This window comes from Procambarus clarkii, chromosome 86 (assembly GCF_040958095.1).
Source record: "Procambarus clarkii isolate CNS0578487 chromosome 86, FALCON_Pclarkii_2.0, whole genome shotgun sequence".
NCBI lineage: Eukaryota > Metazoa > Arthropoda > Malacostraca > Decapoda > Cambaridae > Procambarus > Procambarus clarkii.
In genome coordinates, this window is record NC_091235.1 from 18204689 (window position 1) to 18226123 (window position 21435).

The 21435-nt window shown below is 46.1% G+C and overlaps 1 protein-coding gene across 1 annotated transcript in view; it reads left to right on the forward strand.

Moving 5' to 3' along the window:
- LOC123767944 (uncharacterized) overlaps window positions 1-21435 on the forward strand; it is a 276215-nt gene that overhangs the window by 82508 nt on the left and 172272 nt on the right. Inside the window, exons 4-5 of the mRNA XM_069316973.1 lie at window positions 252-3191; window positions 14900-15163. Of these exons, the coding sequence (XP_069173074.1) occupies window positions 252-3191; window positions 14900-15163 (3204 nt within the window). The remainder of the gene's footprint in view (window positions 1-251; window positions 3192-14899; window positions 15164-21435) is intronic.

A 21435-nucleotide genomic window follows, 5' to 3' on the forward strand; every position in this document is an offset into this window, starting at 1 on the left:
TAGGTTACCTGCTAGTGCTACTAATAACCCTTTGGAGTCTAACAAGACCCTATTTAATATCACATCAGCTCAGTCAGGCGCTTCGTACTACCCTATTGAGCCTGCAGGCTCTCATGCTCAACCCATCAGCCAGCCTCTCACTTTCCCTAACCCTGTAATGCAATCTCCAATTCATGCTCCTGAGAATAAATGTTCTAAATTTAAGATGAACGGAAGGTTAGATAGGCGGCAGTCATGTTCAGTATCCACAGATGATCTGGCAACTATCCCCGAGGAGGTGGTGGCGCCCAGTGCCAGGGCGGTGGGTGGGATAGACGCGAGGCAGCAACCACGACACCTAGCCGACCCATCCATCTCCTCTCCACTCGACAAGCTCCAGGCACCGACCACCCATCTGGAGATCCCTGCTAAGCATGTTAAAGGTATTGCATCCGTTGATCTAAACTCAGCAGAGAACATAACTACAGCTAAGGTCAGAGCCAACGTGTATCCGTTCTTTGCTCCAGTTGCTAAAATTCCCAGAGGAAAGCCTCCTGTCCCACGCCCAGCACTTCGTCGCTTGTCAGGCGAAGGTCAGGCACTGGAAGAGGGGTACCAGAGCGACCCAGGGGCACGACGCTTCAACGGACGACATAAAGTGCCAGCGAAAGTGAAACCCTCGACTCCGACGCCAGAAGATCGAGGCTACGCTACTGACACCGAACTCGTGATGAAGATGGAGCAAGAGAGGCAGCAAACACTCGGTGGAAGGACACCCTTGAGCCAGCAGGAGGCAACGAAGGCAGGGTTGCACCAGGGCACGCCAGGACAGGGTAAGGGCAGTGTGCAACTAACCCCACAGGCGACTCCAGTTCCTGTAGCGCTCCCCTCTCCTCCTTCCCCTCCTCTTCCTCCCCCTCTTTCCCCTCAGTCAGCTGTTGATGAGCAACTGTCGCTTGGCGCTAACATTCCCAGCATTGCAGACGTTGATAGAGATGTAGCTGGTGTTCTAAGTAGCGGCTGTAGACTTAGTAAAGAATTCTCCTCTACAGTACATGTGTGTGACGTTTATCGTCAATGTAAATTGAATTATACTGAAAAGATACTAGCAAGTCCCCCAATCGATGTGTTCCCCGATCGTCAGCTGTGCGATGCAGTAACCCATAGCGCACCGGTGCAAGATAACTGTGACGTCCCAATGAGCCAAGAACAGTCGCCACCTCCCCTACCTCCCCCTCCCTCACCAACGACCTCCAGATGCCAGCTGGCGCCGGCAACTGCCAGTGTTGATCGTGGCGTAGCCGCGGCAGAGTCGCCGTGCCCGTGCCAGCCGTCTTATGCCCAGTCTGGCTCCAAGACAGACGTAGAACTGTCGTACCGCACTGAGCGCCCCCGGCGGCCGCTCACCTGGTGCACTCAGTACACGCCGGCCGCCTTCCCTCACCACCTGATCACAGCTCCTTTCGACCACCTTAATCAGCTGAGGTTACCAGGTGGTCGGATCAGAAGCCCCAGCAGGAGGGAAGAGACGGCATCTGCCAGCCATCTGCCACCCAGGTCCCGCCCAATCAGCCTCGTCGAGGCTTATGGGTCACAGCGACTTCAAGCTCAAGGTCTAGCTGAGTGGTTATTTTTCGCCCGTCTTGACCGCACAAATAAGCTCTTAAGTCAACTGCCATCCAGCATGGAACTCAAGCCCTCTCCACACGTGAACGGCTCCGGTGAAGTGAACGGCAGCCCTACCAGTGCTGAACTCCCTCCACAGGATTCAGATGAAAACATAAGCAGGGAAGATATCGTTAAATCTGCAAAATACCCTTCAGCGGAGCTCAAGAAAAAGCTGAAATCTCCTCCACCGCCCCCACGCCCACGCACACCCACTGACGAACGTGACCCCGAATTAGTGTATGCTGAGCGCCGCTACCTTTCCTACTTCGAGGGTCCGCCCTACAAGCGCCGCCAGGGGCGCAGCTGCTCCAGTGAGCCTTCAGAGCCTACCTTACAGCAACTGGAGGCACAACGTCGATATAACAATTACTTCCTGGGACCTCCCCGAGCCTCGACACCTACTACAGAGGACCCTAGTAGGTCCCCCCAGCCAGACGAAGCCCAGCTGGCAGCTCTGAGACGCTACGAGTCTTACTTTCATCCAGGACCCCCAAGACCTCGACCCACCCAGTCTCCGGCTCCTACTGAACCTGACGCCCAGCAGCTGGAAGCAGAGCGCCGCTATTTATCGTACTTCAACGCCGGACCTCCACGCGCTCGCCCTCCCTCACAGACCGAAAAGAAACCGGAGCCCGACGCCGAGCAACTGGAAGCAGAACGACGTTATTTAAAATATTTTAACCCCGCCCCGCCCCGTCCGACACACGCAAGAGATGACCGCCCTCCAGAGCCCGACGCTGAGCAGCTGGAAGCAGAACGCAGGTACCTGGCGTACTTCAGACCTGGTCCGCCACGCCCACGTCCCAGGCCCTCCTCCATGACCGAACCCTCTCCTGAACCCGACGCTGAGCAACTGGAGGCTGAGCGACGATATCTGAGCTATTTCAACCCAGGGCCCCCTCGTCCCAGACCCCGCAGTGATATAGACGTCGATAAGAAACCCGACCAACATCAGATAGAAGCGGAGAAACGTTACATGATGTACTTTCAAGGCACGCCCAAGGCCAAACATAAGACTGACGAAGAAAGGGAAAAGGAGCAGGAGGGTAAACTCCGCACCCCTCCTACCAGAGAAATGCTGGAGGCTGAGGAGAGGTTTCTCAGTTATTTCAGACCAATTCCCTGTGGGGAGCCCAGACGCATTGTGAGTGAGCCGCCTCTCAGGCAGGAGGATAAGGTTCGACAGCAGCTCATGAAGGAGTACTGGGAGGCAATAGAAACGCGAGTGGACCGAAAAGGGAAGAAAATTATTAGATTAAGTCGCCCGAAACGAGAAATTCAGAGGGAGGCAACGCCGCCCACACAGCGGGAGCTTGTGGTTGAGGAGTTCCTGCAGCGCGTCAAGGATCGTAAGAAAGAAAAGGATCTTCATTACGGTGACACAGACGACGAGGAAGAAGAAAAAGATGGGGAGAAGACGTTGAAAACTACGCTGGGCGTCCCACCTGCCTCCGGCGACGACCCACCCACACCCATCATCGAGGGAGGAGGCGAGGTCAAGGGGAGAATTGTGGAGGACCTGGGATTGTTTGTGAGCCCGGAGGGTGAGTGACGGTAGAGTGCCAAGACGCTAGCCCCCAGAGGCACACCACCACCCTGCTTGTCTTGTGAACTTTTAACCTCCGAGCCCCCGCCACTTGACCTCACTGGGGTCAGGTTAAGTGCCAGTAGTGAGCCTGTTGAAGAGGTGTAGTGACCCGCCTGTCTAACCTTCCAAAGTGTTATAATATCCTCCTGGAGCTTCCGTCTGTGGGTAGTCATCTAGTTTGGTCACTTAACCTGCGCGCGCACGCGCGTGTGTGTGTGTGTGTGGGCGAGGTAGTGTTGACATAACCACTAGGTAGTCATCACCCACAGTGATCGACAAGTGCCACTTGTATAGCTAACACTGTTGTTTTTACATGTATGTGTTTGTGTGTAGAGTGTGTGGTAGTGTTCAATGACCTCACACATCATGGTATCCCGTTCCTCTCACCGCCCTCTGCCCCAGCGCCCAGGGCATGACCCAGATACATGACTCTCCAGGGCATGAGCCAGAGTAGATATATATATCTTCCGTGTGCATTGAGGCATCACTAGTGAATGTAATATGTGGGCTGAGTATCAGTATCTTTTTGAATGTTTATATATTGTGGGTGTGTGAGAGAGTAGGGCAGGTGGGTGTGAGAGTAGGGCAGGTGGGTGTGAGAGTAGGGCAGGTGGGTGTGAGAGTAGGGGCAGGTGGGTGTGAGAGTAGGGCAGGTGGGTGAGAGAGTAGGGGCAGGTGGGCGTGAGAGTAGGGCAGGTGGGTGTGAGAGTAGGGCAGGTGGGTGAGAGAGTAGGGCAGGTGGGTGAGAGAGTAGGGCAGGTGTGTGTGAGAGTAGGGCAGGTGTGTGTGAGAGTAGGGCAGGTGGGCGTGAGAGTAGGGCAGGTGGGTGTGAGAGTAGGGCAGGTGGGTGTGAGAGTAGGGCAGGTGGGTGTGAGAGTAGGGCAGGTGGGTGTGAGAGTAGGGCAGGTGGGTGTGAGAGTAGGGCAGGTGGGTGAGAGAGTAGGGGCAGGTGGGTGAGAGAGTAGGGCAGGTGGGTGTGAGAGTAGGGCAGGGGGGTGAGAGAGTAGGGGCAGGTGGGTGAGAGAGTAGGGGCAGGTGGGTGTGAGAGTAGGGGCAGGTGGGTGAGAGAGTAGGGGCAGGTGGGTGTGAGAGTAGGGCAGGTGGGTGTGAGAGTAGGGCAAGTGGGTGTAAGCCTTCCCTCATGTCCCTCTCCCTCCTCTATTCCTTCCCTTCCCCTATTCCTTCCCTTCCTCTATGTTCTTATCTTCTCCCTCTATCCTCCACAATTCGTCAAAGCGATCAGGGTTGTTAAACTCGTTCCATTCGAGTTTAATATATCCCATAATAAGTTTGGTGTGTTGAATATCAGTGACAAGTAAGGGAGATCCGAGGTATGGGCTGCCTGAGACGCGCCCCGCTCCCACACGTCTGACGATGCAATGACGTCCCGCTCCCACACGTCTGACGATGCAATGACGTTTTCAGATGCCCGCCAAACAATTTTAAGACCGTCTTGACTTGTCAGGCGGAAATATTTGCTATTGTACTGTGTGTGCGTGTGTTTACTTCGGAAGTACTGCATGGCGCCCTCTTGACGAAGGCCTTGAATAGTTCTGCGGTCCTCTCTCTCTCCCCTACCTGCAGTAGGGAATAGGTGGTATGCTGTGTGTAATTTATTGAATGGGAAACAGGACTTTGTGAAGAGGGGACCGTGGAGACGCGAGGTGTAGAGAGGGAACCGTGGAAAGTTAAAGAATTGAGAGCCGGGGATCAAGGCGGAGGCCAATTCTAGTATCGTGTTACCTCAACGCTCAGGAATACTACGACCTGACTTCACGTTTATTTATGAGTACACACACACACAGACACATATAACACTCACATTCTCTCTCTCTTTCTCTCTCTCTCTCTCTCTCTCTCTCTCTCTCTCTCTCTCTCTCTCTCTCTCTCTCTCTCTCTCTCTCTCTCTCTCTCTCTCTCTCTCTCTCTTCATAGAATGCAAATATATTCATGCCTAAGAAACTTCAAAAAAGAGTCGAGAGAAAGAAAAGAAGTTAATGATGACAGAGACAGACAGCGAGCAAGCATGACAGCTCAAGAAAGTTCAAATAGGTCAATAGGTATCCACGTGGAGCGAGACACGAGGCTGTATAATTACGAGTGGATCTGGCCGCTCTAATGTCGCTGCCTGAGGCCAGACGGTGTTATCTTGTGAATTATATCGTCTAGCGCTTAGAAAGTTTCCTTTAATAAACTTAGGTATACACATCAATGTGTTGCTGCTCTGTATGAAGGATTACAGAGTATACATCAGAAACCAGCTTTTAAGTTCATCTAATAACCTCATCTCACAGGCTGATTAGTCATACATGGAATCAGGAGAGGATATGCAATGCTAGTCTGATCTATTGAACAGGAGAGACAGGGGTCAACAGGAGAGACAGGGGTCAACAGGAGAGACAGGGGTCAACAGGAGAGACAGGGGTCAACAGGAGAGACAGGGGTCGACATGAGAGACAGGGGTCGACATGAGAGACAGGGGTCAACATGAGAGACAGGGGTAAACAGGAGAGACAGGGGTCAACATGAGAGACAGGGGTCGACATGAGAGACAGGGGTCAACATGAGAGACAGGGGTCAACAGGAGAGACAGGGGTCAACAGGAGAGACAGGGGTCAACAGGAGAGACAGGGGTCAACAGGAGAGACAGGGGTCGACATGAGAGACAGGGGTCAACAGGAGAGACAGGGGTCGACATGAGAGACAGGGGTCAACATGAGAGACAGGGGTCAACAGGAGAGACAGGGGTCAACAGGAGAGACAGGGGTCAACAGGAGAGACAGGGGTCGACATGAGAGACAGGGGTCGACATGAGAGACAGGGGTCAACAGGAGAGACAGGGGTCAACAGGAGAGACAGGGGTCAACATGAGAGACAGGGGTCGACATGAGAGACAGGGGTCAACAGGAGAGACAGGGGTCAACAGGAGAGACAGGGGTCGACATGAGAGACAGGGGTCGACATGAGAGACAGGGGTCGACATGAGAGAGGGGGGAGCCAACATGTTTGAAAGCCTTAGCCTTAATGGGGTCGTCTATTTCTTTTAAAAGAGGCGTTGAATAACTAATTATATTTTCGAGTTAATAAAACATACTATGAATGTCTCATGCCAAAAGTTATTAAATTCTAGAGTACCTTAGTGATAACCTGGCAGAAATAACATCAAATAATAACAAAAGATAGTTTTTATTGTATATTAATATTATGAAGATAACCTGGCCGTTCTTAAGATAATGTGGCCGTATTTCTTTTCAAGCTCAAAGAGAAGAAATACTGCCATGTATGTTATCTTGTCATATATTGGAATGTTTTGCCCCTCTAAGAGCGAATTTATTGAGCTGAATCTACACGAATAAGACGGCCCTTCCCATGGGGGAAGCTGCGCCCTTGACCTGTGAAGATTCATTCATAAACTCATAAAAAGAAACTCGGGGAAAATATCGATCCCTAACGTGCGATATCTTCCGTAACACCTTATAGTTTTGTCCGCTTCGCCAGTGTGTGTGTGTCTCACTCTTTCTCTCTAGTGTGTATATATAGATGGGTTTAGTGCAAGGATTTGGTTTAGTTGGTGGTGACGTTATTTTGCCGGCGGCAGCCGTAAGACCGAGGGCCCCTAAACCGTAAGACCGAGGGCCCCCAATCGTAAGACGGAGGGGGTCCCAACCGTAAGACCGGGGGCCCCCTAACCGTAAGACTGATTGGGAATAAACCTTATATACTCTTCAAGAGATGATACACGGAAATAACACGAGAGGTGGCAGAGGTGCCATATGTCCCCCCTCGCCGGCTTCTGGCACGGGTTAATATTTAAGGGGCTTGGCACACCGGGCTTTAGCGTACGTAGGCTTGATGACGACGTGTAGGGGGTAAGGGGGGGGGGCGTGAAGCTAAGCTCATTTCTTCGTCTCCTTCAGGCGACGGCTGCGGGTTGTTGAGGCCATAGCAAGATCCCTGCTGCTGCAGGAGAGAGAGAGAGAGAGAGAGAGAGTGAGTGAGAGAGAGAGAGAGAGAGAGAGAGAGAGAGAGAGAGAGAGAGAGAGAGAGAGAGAGAGAGAGAGAGAGAGAGAGAGAGAGAGAGAGAGAGAGAAAGGGGAGGAGTTGGGGGAGGGAATTTTCAGGGGAAAGCGCCAAGCTATTATGACTGTATAGCACCGGAAAGGGGTCAGGATAAGGATTTGGGATGGAACGGGAGGAAAGGAATGGTGCCCAACCACTTGGACGGTCGGGGATTGAACGCCGACCTGCATGAAGCGAGACCGTCGCTCTACCGTCCAGCCCAAGTGGTTGGACGAGAGAGAGTGAGTGAGTCCTTCAGGACCACCTAACCACCAGTACCGCCATTAGCATGTTATCATAAAAAATCTCTTCTATCCCTTGTTCAACGTCCACTACCACGTCTTCCAAAAATCACAGTTCAAATCAATTCTCTTTCACCTCCTGTGCTTTCAACTTTCACCTTTCACAAAGCATCACCTTGTTGATTCTTTCAGTCCGGGAAGGAAATATATAACCAGATCGACTCACTGATCCTGAAGCGTTTAATAAATTAACCTGTAAATACCTAACTACCCACTCGTTTGGCGTCACAACCAGTGCCTAGGAAGGCAGGTAGGGGGGGGGGGGTACCACGACAAATACGCTGCAACAAAAACAGCAAAAACACGGGGGGTCGTTAACGTAACAAGAAAACGCCATCAGGGCAAGAATTGCTAGCGGATACCCGGTGTGTCTACATCGTTGCTACGAATAACGTCCGATAAATGAAACGAAGCAAAGAAAATGGTGACTGGGCGGCGGGTAGAAGGGGACACTATGGTATTGCCAGAGCATCGAGTCGAAGGCTGCGTAAGCAGATTCAGATTCAGATTCAGATGTTTATTCAGGTAAGGTATATACATACAAGTGATGTTACATTAATGGATTGATATATAGATAGAGCTAGTACATACAATGCCTAAAGCCACTATTACGCAATGCGTTTCGGGCAAAGCCATGTATTTGCAGAGACTGCAAAGGATCCGAGAGTGTAAATAAGAGAGAGAGGTAACGAGCAGAGACAACATTTACGAGCAGTCAAATAGCCTTTCTCCTGCTACCTGGATTTCCGTGTCAAGCTTATAGAAAATTAAATCTTTAAGATGGTGATGTATAGCGTCAGAGCCCGAGCCGTGGAGATGCGAGATGGTACTATGGTGTGCGAGGCTGGCGTCCTTGATGACACTGATCTGGGCTCCCAGGAAGGTCCCAAGGGTCCCAAATATCCGGAACAGATATTTGTTCTTTGTCCCTGTGTTTTGGATATGGGTTGGTGTGCCGGGAAAAAACCAGTGTTCTTCTTCAAGAAGATAATAAGACAAGTTCCTGCAAGAAGTGCCGGACCAACCGGGTTATAGTGGATACGTGGGCCTGTGGGTCGCTCCAAGCATCAGTCTGCTGGATCAAATTATCACAAGTCAATCCTGGCCCCAGCCCGGGCTTTGGGAAGGAGAAGAATTGCCAGAACCCATTTTAGGTATGAACGAGTTTTGTATGTGACGGACACAGCTGAATCTCAAGGTTATATTCCCTATAGGCAGCAATTAACACGGGAACAAGCAGCCTCTCAGAATACAGCAACATTAGTAACAGCAATTACAAAAGGTACAAGAGGAGTTGGGGTAAGAGAGTATGAACCATGGAGAAGTAGCGTCCTGATCCACACCAGCAACCATCTCCCCGATTCAGGTTTGCAACATTAAAATAACAATTGTCAGTTTGTAGTGAGGGGCGCCAGAGAGTGAGAGCAGAGTGTGAGAGTGGCGGGACCAGTGGCCGGAGAACGCAGAAAAATGACCGCCACGGTGATTGAGTTCACAGCGGGTCGTTCCGTCTGTGGTTGTTGTTGTTGCCCCAACCACCGTCCCGTGAAACAACTTGATTGTTGCATGTTATTGTTGTTGTTTAAGCCTGAGTTGTTTTTGAGCTTTTATTATGTAGTATTTATTCAGTTATATCAACCAGTATCTCGTGGGAATTTATTTCCCAATGTCCTTTAATTAAGATGCACTTAAAAATACTTTTAGAACCGACTCATTTGCCAACTTAAAGAATCTACAATTAATGGCTTGTCGCTTTTTGTGTCTGGCGTGACTTACACTCTCGTGTGGAAACTTAAGGCCGTAAAAAAGTGGTCCCATAGTGTTCTGGGACGAGTGGGAACAGGTGTTCCACTCTACTAGAGTAATGGAGCCTCGGTGATACACATTCCTGTTGTGGAGCGCAGCTTGTGGATCACTGCTGGTGGAGTTTTACTGGTGAATCCCTGCGGGTGGGTTCCTCTTGGTATAGAGCTGCTGCTGGAGTCATGTTGGAAGATGGCGTCTGGTGGAACCCTGAATTTAGTTAGATTTTGAGAAAGTCTTTGACATTACTATTGAAGACTTATTTCGAAAGATTGGATATAGGAGACATATAGAGAACGACACACTACATAAATAGACGAGAGACATCTTGTCTAAATTTAAAATGAGGCGAGAGGCAAGAGGGATGTTTGAATATATATATACATATGATATAATACGTACTATCTGTACTTTGCGGCTCTCTCTCCCTACTTCCCTCACTCTCTACTTCCCTCTGTACTCCCTCCCTCCCATCCTTCCTACTTCTCTTCCTCTCCTCCCCCTTCCCAATCCCCTCTCTCACCCCGCCTCTTCGCGGACTGCTGTACTCTACCCGAGCGAGAGTGCGCGAGCGGGCTTACCGCTGTCAAGATAGGCTGTGTAGTGGCCTTGGCTCGCCGGGGAGCCGGGGCGTCACAAGGTGACATCGAGAGGTGACGGAAATACGGTCGCTATGTTCGTCTCATTGTGTCACTGTTGTTATTGCGCGCTCTGCAACACCCTTACGGGGGTGGGGGGAGCTGTGTGTGTGTGTGTGTGTGTGTGTGTGTGTGTGTGTGTGTGTGTGTGTGTGTGTGTGTGTGTGTGTGTGTGTGTGTGTGTGTGTGTGTTGGAAGGAAGGTGCGTGCATGCTGATAGTGTGTGGGGGTGTTAAAAGAGTGTATGTTGAAGGAGAAAAAGAGTATAAGTGTGTGTGTGTGTTTCAAATATCCTCATAGCCAACCGGTGAGACATCCTCCAAGATGCGTCATCCGGAGATGGGATCAACTTTAACATGTACTCAAAACTTGGATGGGGTTGAGGACCAACCCGCTCGTTCAGGTAATAGGTCGCATTTTGTACGTTATAATAACCATGGTTACAAATGCAACCTACTAAGAAAAAGTAACCGCTCGTAAACATCTACGTTTTCTATGCCTCGGAGTGATAGGTGGGTTGATTGGGTTCATGCATTAGGGGTTAGGTTAGGAGGATGGATTTTATGCGTAATGACAAATCAAGATAACGGGCTGCAACAACAACGACAAGAAGAGCAGCCACACGAATGACAGTTCCAACGAAATTGCAATTGTCATTCGAAAATTGCAACAATTACAACGAAATCAACATCTCTAGCAACATCACCATCACAAACGGTAACAGTGACTCTATACAAACGGCAAACATCAGTAGGTATATACACGCCTACAACAGGAAAAATACCCGTGTTTTTTAGTAACAATTTTTTTCAGGGGAAACAAAATACATAACAGATGTCGCAAAATAAGAAATTAGAACAGATTTCTTAGGGAAATAGTTTAGGAAAACCTGAGGATGTGTCTTTAAGATTCAGGCGTACAAGGCAGCCCAGTATTTCACGAGCTACGATACATCTCCTTCAGTGCCAGACGATGTGACTAATCACCTCATCTCTTCAACAGTAATGAGCAATTAGCTAGTTGGTCTGCGCCGGGTGAACAAAGTAGGCATGGAGCGAGGATGTCTTTCTACGTGTGTTTACAGGGAACGAGCTTCAGCTCCTTGGACCCCACCTTTTTCTTAGCTGGCAGTTATCTAAATACAGTAATTCCCTACCCTATCACTTTTGTTATATCTAATTTTGAATTTGGAGTTTGCCTCATCTATCTAACTCATTTTGCTTGATGAATAAGGCTTGTTTCTCATGATTCTTATGATTAGATGATTTCCATTCGTGTCGTCTCATCATGTTGCTTAAGAATCTCATAACTGTCTCCCACTTTTCTCCATCTTTCTAAGATTGCTTTGTTTTTATCTTTCCATAAACATCAAACTCATTAATGACAAATATGAAGGTGAAGGAAAGACCCAATATTTGTGTAAGTGTATTAAAAAACAAATTTTCGAACGAATGGAGCCTACAACTTTTCTCAGTGTACTGTATACAATGATCAAAACATTGTATACAGTACCTTGTATACAATATATGTACACTGTATACATTTGTGTATAATGTTTACAATGTTAAGAACATTGTATGCAGCCCCTTGAGAAAGGCTGTTGGTTACATCCATAAATTTGATTTTTAATACACTTACACATATATTTGGTCTTCGCCGTCATTCAAGCACTACAGCACTGTAGTAAGTTTCTTCAGGGACAACTATCTGAAGTTTACCATGATTCCTTTTATCGTTGACGAGATGACGGCTCTCTGCTGACGCTTCTAACTGGAGTAGTAGTCTGACGTACGTGATATACAATGCTTTGTAAACAATCATTGTTTTAGTTTCTGAGGGCTATTCTGATGCGTGTCAGCTTTTCATAAGACATTGATGTATGATAGTTATTCAAGCATTTGGAGATAATCTAAGCATAATTTAAATCTCTAGGTGTATTTCCTTTTCTTTAGCTAGCAAATGATTCCTGTTTAGTATGTATACTGTTAAGTATGTACACTGTTTAGAATAACAGTGAGCTCTGTCAATAACCAAAGAGCTCTGACTCTTTGGTCCCGCCTCTCAACTGTCAATCAACTAATGTACAGATTCCTGAGCCTACTGGGTTCTATCATAGAATTGAACGTGTGTGTGTGTGTGTGCTCACCTAGTTGTACTCACCTAGTTGTGCTTGCGGGGGTTGAGCTCTGGCTCTTTGGTCCCGCCTCTCAACTGTCAATCAACAGGTGTACAGGTTCCTGAGCCTATTGGGCTCTATCATATCTACACTTGAAACTGTGTATGGAGTCAACCTCCACCACATCACTTCCTAATGCATTCCATTTGTCAACCACTCTGACACTAAAAAAGTTCTTTCTAATATCTCTGTGGCTCATTTGAGCACTCAGTTTCCACCTGTGTCCCCTAGTGCGTGTGCCCCTTGTGTTAAACAGCCTGTCTTTATCAACCCTGTCGATTCCCAACTTGTGTGTGTGTGTGTGTGTTTGTGTGTGTATAAAATATGTAGTAAATATGATAGAGGAAAATATGTCAGGGGGTCAGTACATTAGACAGTCGAGAGTTAGAAAAGCGGGGTCGAAGAGCTTAACAGCTCGATCGTGCAGGCAGACGTAGTACACACACACACACACACACACACACACACACACACACACACACACACACACACACACACACACACACACACGCACACACGCACACACACACGCACACACACACACACACACACACACACACACACACACACACACACACACACACGAGCCAAGGAAGTACCCCATGGGGAGGCCTTCAGAATGTTTGTTGACTTCCTGTCCTTATCTTTCAAGCTAGCTCGAATGCCTGTCATTCGTTGTTTATTTATTCTTTTTATTTTTATAATAAATGTGTATATATATATATATATATATATATATATATATATATATATATATATATATATATATATATATATATATATATATATATGCACACACACATATGTTCAAGGGGTACTCAGTGATTAAGGGGTCTGTCTCCCTCTCATTCCCTCCCTCACAACAATGTGACACATGTGTCAATATCAATCATATCTCAGTGTTAATCGCGTGTCATTATGTATCATTTAGCAGTATATATGTCACTATGCACCCCGTGTGTCAGTGTATATCACGGGTGTCAGGTGGTGTTCAGCAAGAACATGTTTCAAAAAGCTTTGGAATATTCTCTTGTTTAACGCCAACCTATTGAGGAAGTGGGGGCGGGAGAGGGATATACTGGATGTTTACCCAGTGTTGATAAAGGTATTAACACATATTTGCGTATTACAAACGAAGTATGATAGAATTGTTTCGACAATTTTATGGAGATCATTGCATAATGTTTACTATATGGGAAAAAATATAAATTTTTGGATTTTTGTTTTAAGTTTTAAAGGGCGAGCTAGTCCCATAGTCGCCTAGAGGATCACAGGGGTCCTTATGGCACCGTGCCACACGACACTCGTTTGATTTGTGCCAACTCTCTCAGACACATTTTCAGATATATATATGCGCGCGTGCGTGTGCACGTGGGTCACCATGCATCTATATCAAGGAATATGTACACATCTAACTCTAAGTACCAAATTGTGCCTTAGTTCTTGGGCTCCATTCCTTTTCAGCTGTCGGTTGTCTGAAGCAATGATTCCCGACCCCCAGAGGTCGGGAGTGTGGGGGGGGGGAGCCGGGTCGCACCCGACACACAAGGTCAGGAAGAGAAAGCAGGAAAACTGTTCACTTTAAATAGACGCCACGATAAGATGTTCTGGTTGACGTGTCCGTCCTCTGGTGTTGTGTTGTGTATACATCTTGGTACACTTACAAGGGTCGTCAAGTGCGCCTCTTGGTACACTTACAAGGGTCGTCATGTGCAGCTCTTGGTACACTTACAAGGGTCGTCATGTGCAGCTCTTGGTACACTTACAAGGGTCGTCATGTGCAGCTCTTGGTACACTTACAAGGGTCGTCATGTGCAGCTCTTGGTACACTTACAAGGGTCGTCATGTGCAGCTCTTGGTACACTTACAAGGGTCGTCAAGTGCAGCTCTTGGTACACTTACAAGGGTCGTCAAGTGCGATCCACAAGTGACTTACATGCTGTTGTCTGTACAAATTGCGTTTATATTTTCCTCAGACACTTTAGACAATTCAAAATGATTTAGAATTTAGTGTTTTTCTGTTTGTGTGTGTGTGTGTGTGTGTGCTTTTATAAGTAGTATGCTTTATTTCGTATATACTGTATGAACTTACACTGTGGTTACCAGGGTATTACATTCCTTAATTTGTCTCTATTTAGTTTGTGATCTATTAGCTACTGTATTTTTTTAATTTTACAATTTATATAATTCTCAAATGAACCATACACATATTCTGATGTTTGTTATGATAAGCTACAAATTTGCATTTAGCTTACTTTATTGTAGCTGTGTGTGTGTGGTTTATTCTGAGTTGTCATTATTAAGTTAAGCTTGTGGACTTTAGTTCAATTCAGTATTGTGTTTATGCTTCCTAAGGCTTCATGCGCCCACCTTCACCAATAGCACTACTTCCCACCTGCTTCCCACCCACTGGTCACTCACTCACTGCACACCCACTGGCCACCCACTCAAGGCACACTCACTGGCCACCCACTCAAGGCACACTCACTGGCCACCCACTCAAGGCACACTCACTGGCCACCCACTCACCCCACACTCACTGGCCACCCACTCACCCCACACTCACTGGCCACCCACTCAAGGCACACTCACTGGCCACCCACTCACCCCACACCCACTCACTCGTCCTTATGCTTTCAGTCTTTAAGACTCCCTGACTAGAGCTATTCATTCCTTCCCCCAACAGCTTTGCAGGAACTTGGTCTGGACGAGTCGACCCTTCTGAGCGAGATCGAACAGATTCTCGGCTTCGGTTCGCTGTCTCGGAACCGAACGGAGAAACCGACCAACACAACTTCCTCCTCCTCTTCTCGGCCGGATTCGTTCGAAAAACCGGTTAAGTTGGAAAAGCCGAACGAGAGGAAGCCTGGCGGAGAGAAGCCACGTGTTCCGGAACGCGATTCGAGCAAAGGTGAAGCCTCGCTGTTTATATCATGTTCCTCCCTTGAAGGTATCGAGGGCGAACGTGATTTTTCTGTTCACTTTTTCTGTTAATGTGACGCTGTGATTCCTGACCTCAGGCTGGGGCCGGGTGTGTTAGTCTACCTACGTTATGAATACTAACATTATGGTTGATGAATATATTCGTGAATAATGAAGCCGGATATGTGTGTGTGTGTCCTCCGCTTTTAACGGCCTCGGAGTGGATTAACCAATCAGCTTGACTAAGCTTCAGTTATTAAATTAAGCTTCAGCTCAGTGAACTTGAAGAGCAGGTGGATTCAGGTAAATGAGCCTGAGTTTACTGAGCTTGAGCTGAAGCTTCGTGCCCTCGCGTCCTGTCAAGCTTAGGCTGGGCACTAACATTTTGTGTGTGTCAGTCAGTCTCTGTTTCACTCTTATTCTCTCTTTCTCTCTCTTTCTCTCTCTCTCTCTCTCTCTCTCTCTCTCTCTCTCTCTCTCTCTCTCTCTCTCTCTCTCTCTCTCTCTCTCTCTCTCTCTCTCTCTCTCTCTCTCTCTCTCTCTCTCTCTCTCTCTCTCTCTCTCTCTCTCTCTCTCTCTCTCTCTCTCTCTCTCTCTCTCTCTCTCTCTCTCTCTCTCTCTCTCTCTCTCTCTCTCTCTCTCTCTCTCTCTCTCTCTCTCTCTCCTCCCCCTATAATACACCAACGGGCATTATAGTAATAGGTTTATGAAGGTCTAACATATAACATACTCACCTGTGACTAACCTTTCTCCCAACATTCCTAAAGGAAATAATATAATTACAATCTATATTCTCCCATCATATCCATTGTATTATACAGAAACTCATCTTCCGCATACTTCTAACTCATCATACTTAACTCATCTTGCCTTCATGTATATTTTGCGTAACTTTACACCATTATTTGCAAAATATGTTTTAAGTAACCTAACAACTATGCATGATCGACTGGGCTCGTGTCGAGACTTGAGGTTAAAAGCAAACTTAACAACACTGTATGCTGGAACATGACTCCTGTTCGTAGCCTGTATGTTGCCTGCTGCTGCTGCTGTGTGTGTACTCGCATATTTGTGCTTGCGAGGGTTGAGCTTTGGCTCTTTGATCCCGCCTCTCAACCGTCAATCAACTGGTGTACAGATTCCTGAGCCTACTGGGCTCTATCATATCTACATTTGAAACTGTGTATGGAGTCAGCCTCCACCACATCACTCCCTAGTGCATTCCATTCCATGAATGTTGGTGTGTGTTTGTGTTGGTAGGTATGTGGTATGTGGGCCCCCCCGCTTTAAAGCATGGCATTGTCTAATCACATAGCAGGAACCTGTCAATACGATGGTTCAGGTATTGTGTATAATCATACAACAGTAGTAGTCTATCGCTGCAGAGACATTGAAGCAGTTGTCGACGAGGCCTTGCACTGGGGTAGGGTAAGTTCCAGTTTCTTGTAATTTTCAGTGTGAAGACAATTCAGGTTATGTTTTATGTATTTTATGTTAAGTGAAATGAATATGGGGAATGTTAAATTGATTCTTATGGACAGACTGCCGTTGTAGGGATAGAATGGGAGACATAGTCAATGTAGAGAGAGAGAGAGAGAGAGAGAGAGAGAGAGAGAGAGAGAGAGAGAGAGAGAGAGAGAGAGAGAGAGAGAGAGAGAGAGTGGGAGAGAATGTCTGGATTACAATGTAAGGTTTCATATTCTTCTATCGATTACTGTATTATATATTATTCATAATTTAGGTCCTCAGTATTTTGTAAACGTGTTTCATTCTTCACAGCTACACTGATTTTTGTTTACAGTATTGTGTATTGGTTGATGAGGCGTCTTTCAACGAACTTTTAAATTTCTCCTTAAAATATTTACTTAAATATAGTTCATTTATTTATTGACTACGGTTTAATTCCCGTAGTCTCTCCTCGTAGCTCATACCTCTCAGCTCGGGTACTAGTCTAGTGGCAAACCTTTGAACCTTTTCCAGTTTAGTCTTATCCTTGACTATAGATATAGACTTCATGCTGGGGGCTGCATACTCCAGGATTGGCCTGACATATGTGGTATACAAAGTTCTGAATGATTCCTTACACAAGTTTCGGAATGCCGTTCTTATGTTGGCCAGCCTGGCATATGCCGCTGATGTTATCCTCTTGATATAGGCTGCAGGAGACAGGTTTGGTGTGATATCAACTCCTAGATCTTTCTCTCTGTCTGTTTCATTAAGTACTTCATCTCCTATTCTGTATCCTGTGCCTGGCCTCCTGTTTCCACTGCCTAGTTTCATTACTTTGCATTTACTCGGGTTGAACTTCAACAGCCATTTGTTGGACCATTCACTCAGTCTATCCAGGTCATCTTGTAGCCTCCTACTATCATCCTCTGTTTCAATCCTCCTCATAATTTTTGCATCGTCGGCAAACATTGAGAGGAACGAATCTATACCCTCTGGGAGATCATTTACATATACCAGAAACAGTATAGGTCCAAGGACTGACCCCTGCGGGACTCCACTTGTGACGTCTCGCCAATCTGAGACCTCACCCCTCACACAGACTCGTTGTCTCCTGTTGCTTAGGTATTCCTCTATCCACCGGAGTACCTTCCCTCTCACTCCAGCCTGCATCTCCAACTTTCGCACTAGCCTCTTGTGTGGCACTGTATCAAAGGCTTTCTGACAATCCAAAAATATGCAGTCTGCCCACCCTTCTCTTTCTTGCCTTATTTTTGTTGCCTGGTCGTAGAATTCAAGTAACCCTGTGAGGCAGGACCTGCCATCCCTGAACCCATGTTGATGCTGTGTTACAAAGTTCCTTCGCTCCAGATGCTCCACTAGTTTTTTTCGCACAATCTTCTCCATCAGCTTGCATGGTATGCAGGTTAGGGACACTGGCCTGTAGTTCAGTGCCTCCTGTCTATCCCCTTTCTTGTATATCGTGTGTGTGTGTGTGTGTGTGTGTGTGTGTGTGTGTGTGTGTGTGTGTGTGTGTGTGTGTGTGTGTGTGTGTGTGTGTGTGTATGTGACGAGTTCCCTGTGTGCTCTGTTTATTATCTTGCCAGCACCGCCTAGCAACCAATACTTTAAACTAATAGGTCACGATTTTTTTTTTACCTTCTGCGCTAAAAAGTAACGGCTCACGAACATTCACGTTTTCTATTCACTGGACTCGAGAGATTAGGCGGGGTTCGAACGCTTCTGGTTAGGCTAAAAGGTTGGATTTTTGAACGAAATGGCAAGTCTAGAGAAGACGGCTGGCCAGAGATGGCTATCTTGTGGGCGCCATCTCTTATCTTCGTATGGGATTTGTCGGGTATTTAACTGTCGTGTTTATCTCTTCCCCCTTTGATGCCTTTTCCTATTTATTTTCCCCTTGTTTTCCTTTTCTTCTTTTTATTTTATTTTATTATTTTTTTAGTTTTTTATCCGTGATGTTTTTATTATTTATTTTGTATTATTTGTATTTGTTATTTATTTTGCATTTTTAATTATTATGTTTATGAGAATTGTTATTTACGCAAACACCAGAAACATCGTCATCAAATTCGTCATCATGTCAAAAATATTCATATTCTTTTTTCCACTTCGGTCTGTTTTTTTAACAGAAGATTTAATATTTCACATAGAGAAATTACATTGGTTTATTTGGCCTCACTGAGTGCAATTTTCACTTGTTTGTACCTGGCAGCAGTTGGCACACCTGGGATGGTGATTCCACTGGTTAGCTTAATTACCACGAGAGTGAAGAAGCAGCTCGTGTTCTCTGTCCTATATTGTTGAGCTTGAAGCTGTTGCCTCCTGTGCCAGTTCTTTCTTTCAACATAAGTGGTTTGGATTACAGTCTTCTAATCGGTTGAGTGTGTTATGAGGTTTGGATGAGAACAGCCTTGTTGTGTCTGGTTTTCTTGTCCTGAACCCCTGAATTTTGTCCTGATTTGAGGGTTGACTTAGTTATGGAATCTGTTTTGTCGTTCTGTATTTACACTTTTTCCAGATCAGTTATATCTTTTTTAAATTGAGGTGTCCTTGTAGTTATGTAGTAGTCCAGACGGAGGCGCACCACAGATTTTGTACAGTTAAATAAATAGCTTATTTTCCGTGAAGTCAAAAATTTGTTTATTCAACAACGTTTGATTGGCTCACATTTACTGTCAGCTGCTGCTTGGTGAGCAGCTTTCAGTGAGTGGTGAAGCATGACTCTCAGGTCCTTTCATCAGTCTGCTAGTTATGGAGGTCCTGCCCGGAAACGCTGTGTGCGTTAGTGGTTTTACAAGAAAATAAAAACATCATTGATATGTACTCTCATAAACCCAATGTATCTTCTTATGTGTATATGTATATATAAATAAATCAATAATTACATGTATTGGTATGCCCTACATTTAAGGGCTTATATTTTTAAATTATTACAAGTATTTGCCAGTCTTCTGCCCATTTGTGGAGTTCATGTTGATGATCGCATTGCAAGACCTCAATACCGTTTACCTCTCTCACTTCACCATAGATTTTGTTTATTTTACACATTAAATGATTTCCCTGGTGATATTCTCATGTAGTTCCTGTACACTACAACAACTGTTGACCAGGAGGTGAGACCTTGAGGTACTCTGCTCACAACATTATTCCCATCGCTTTAATTTCCATTTAGGACGACACTCTGATCGTTGTTGTAACCATTTGTTATTTCCGTTTTGCTTTCGTCTTTCGTGTGGAATCTCATCAAAAGCTTATAGTAGTCCATGTTGGCTATATCAACTGGAAGTCCATTTTCTCTGTTACCGTTTTAAACACTTGGGCAAGTTAGTTAGGAAGAATTTTTCTTTTCGAAACCATGTTGTGTTGCTATTACAAGAGTGTCCCCTCTGATATCTTGAGGTTATCTTGAGATGATTTCGGGGCTTTTAGTGTCCCCGCGGTCCGGTCCTCGACCAGGCCTCCACCCCCAGGAAGCAGCCCGTGACAGCTGACTAACACCCAGTTACCTATTTTACTGCTAGGTAACAGAGACATAGGGTGAAAGAAACTCTGCCCATTGTTTCTCGCCGGCGCCTGGGATCGAACCCAGGACCACAGGATCACAAGTCCAGCGTGCTGTCAGCTCGGCCGACCGGCTCCCTATTGGTGGTGATATGGTGATTGATTTCCTCAGGAATCTCGCCTTGAGCTTGCAGAGATGTGCAGTTAACCTGATTAGTATGTAGATTTTGGGTGAACTTTTTTCTGCCTTAAAGATTGGGGCGATATTTATAGATCTTCAATGTAGGAGCAATTTTTTCTTGGTTTAGGAATTTACTGAATAGAAGTTCCAGTTATACACAATATTAAACATCGTCCGGTTCCGTTACGGGTTTGGATTCCATCCATATCTGAAGCTTTTCATTCCTTTAGTTTGTCGATGCTGTTCCTGATTATTTAACACATAGTGGAGCTGTTGCTTAACTGTCTTCTGCTTCAAATATCTGTGTAGGCGTTGGTATGTTGTCTAATCTTTATTGTGTGGACACTGATGTAAAATGTTCATTCTCAGCTGCCTTGTTATCTTCAGTTCTGACTTGGTTGATCTTACAAGATTCCTACTGGGCCCTTTTGATCTTGGTATTACTCATCTGCTTTTTAAATTTCCTCTCCTTTTAGCACGTATTTTTTGTATAAATTTAGTGATGACCTATGGGAAATTATACCCATGATCCTCACATGTCTTGATCTATTAACTTCCTGTGGGAGGTATTTTGCAATTTCTCTCATTCCTTGATATTCTCCTCAGAGGTAGTCAACAATGTTATCGTCCTGGAGCTTTACATCGGTTTATAGAATTGCAATCCATCTCAGGATATAGTAGTCTCGTGGATTTGATCGATTATGACTACTGTTATAATGTATGTATGAATAACGTGTCCTGTACGAGGTCAAGAAATTGTTCTTTCATTTGTTACATTAAAGTCACCTAATGTATTACATTGTGGTTAAAAGTCTTTAATAAGAGCTTGTGATTCACCTGCTGCCTTTATCATATAATACAGACGAACAAATCCACAAGGGCCGTGACGAGGATTCGAACCTGTGTCCGAGAGCATCCCAGACGCTGCCTTAATCGACAGTTTCGGTTTCTTTCACCTCCTTTTGACCATGTCGTAGCTCAATCGATTAAGGCAGCGTCTTGGATGCTCTCAGACGCAGGTTCGAATCCTCGTCACGGCCCTTGTGAATTTGTTCATTTGATGCATCACGCAATTGTGATTTCTGTGAGTAATGTCATATAATACAGGTCGGTAGCTTTCTGCCATTGCTGTTTCTGCTCTGTGACATACT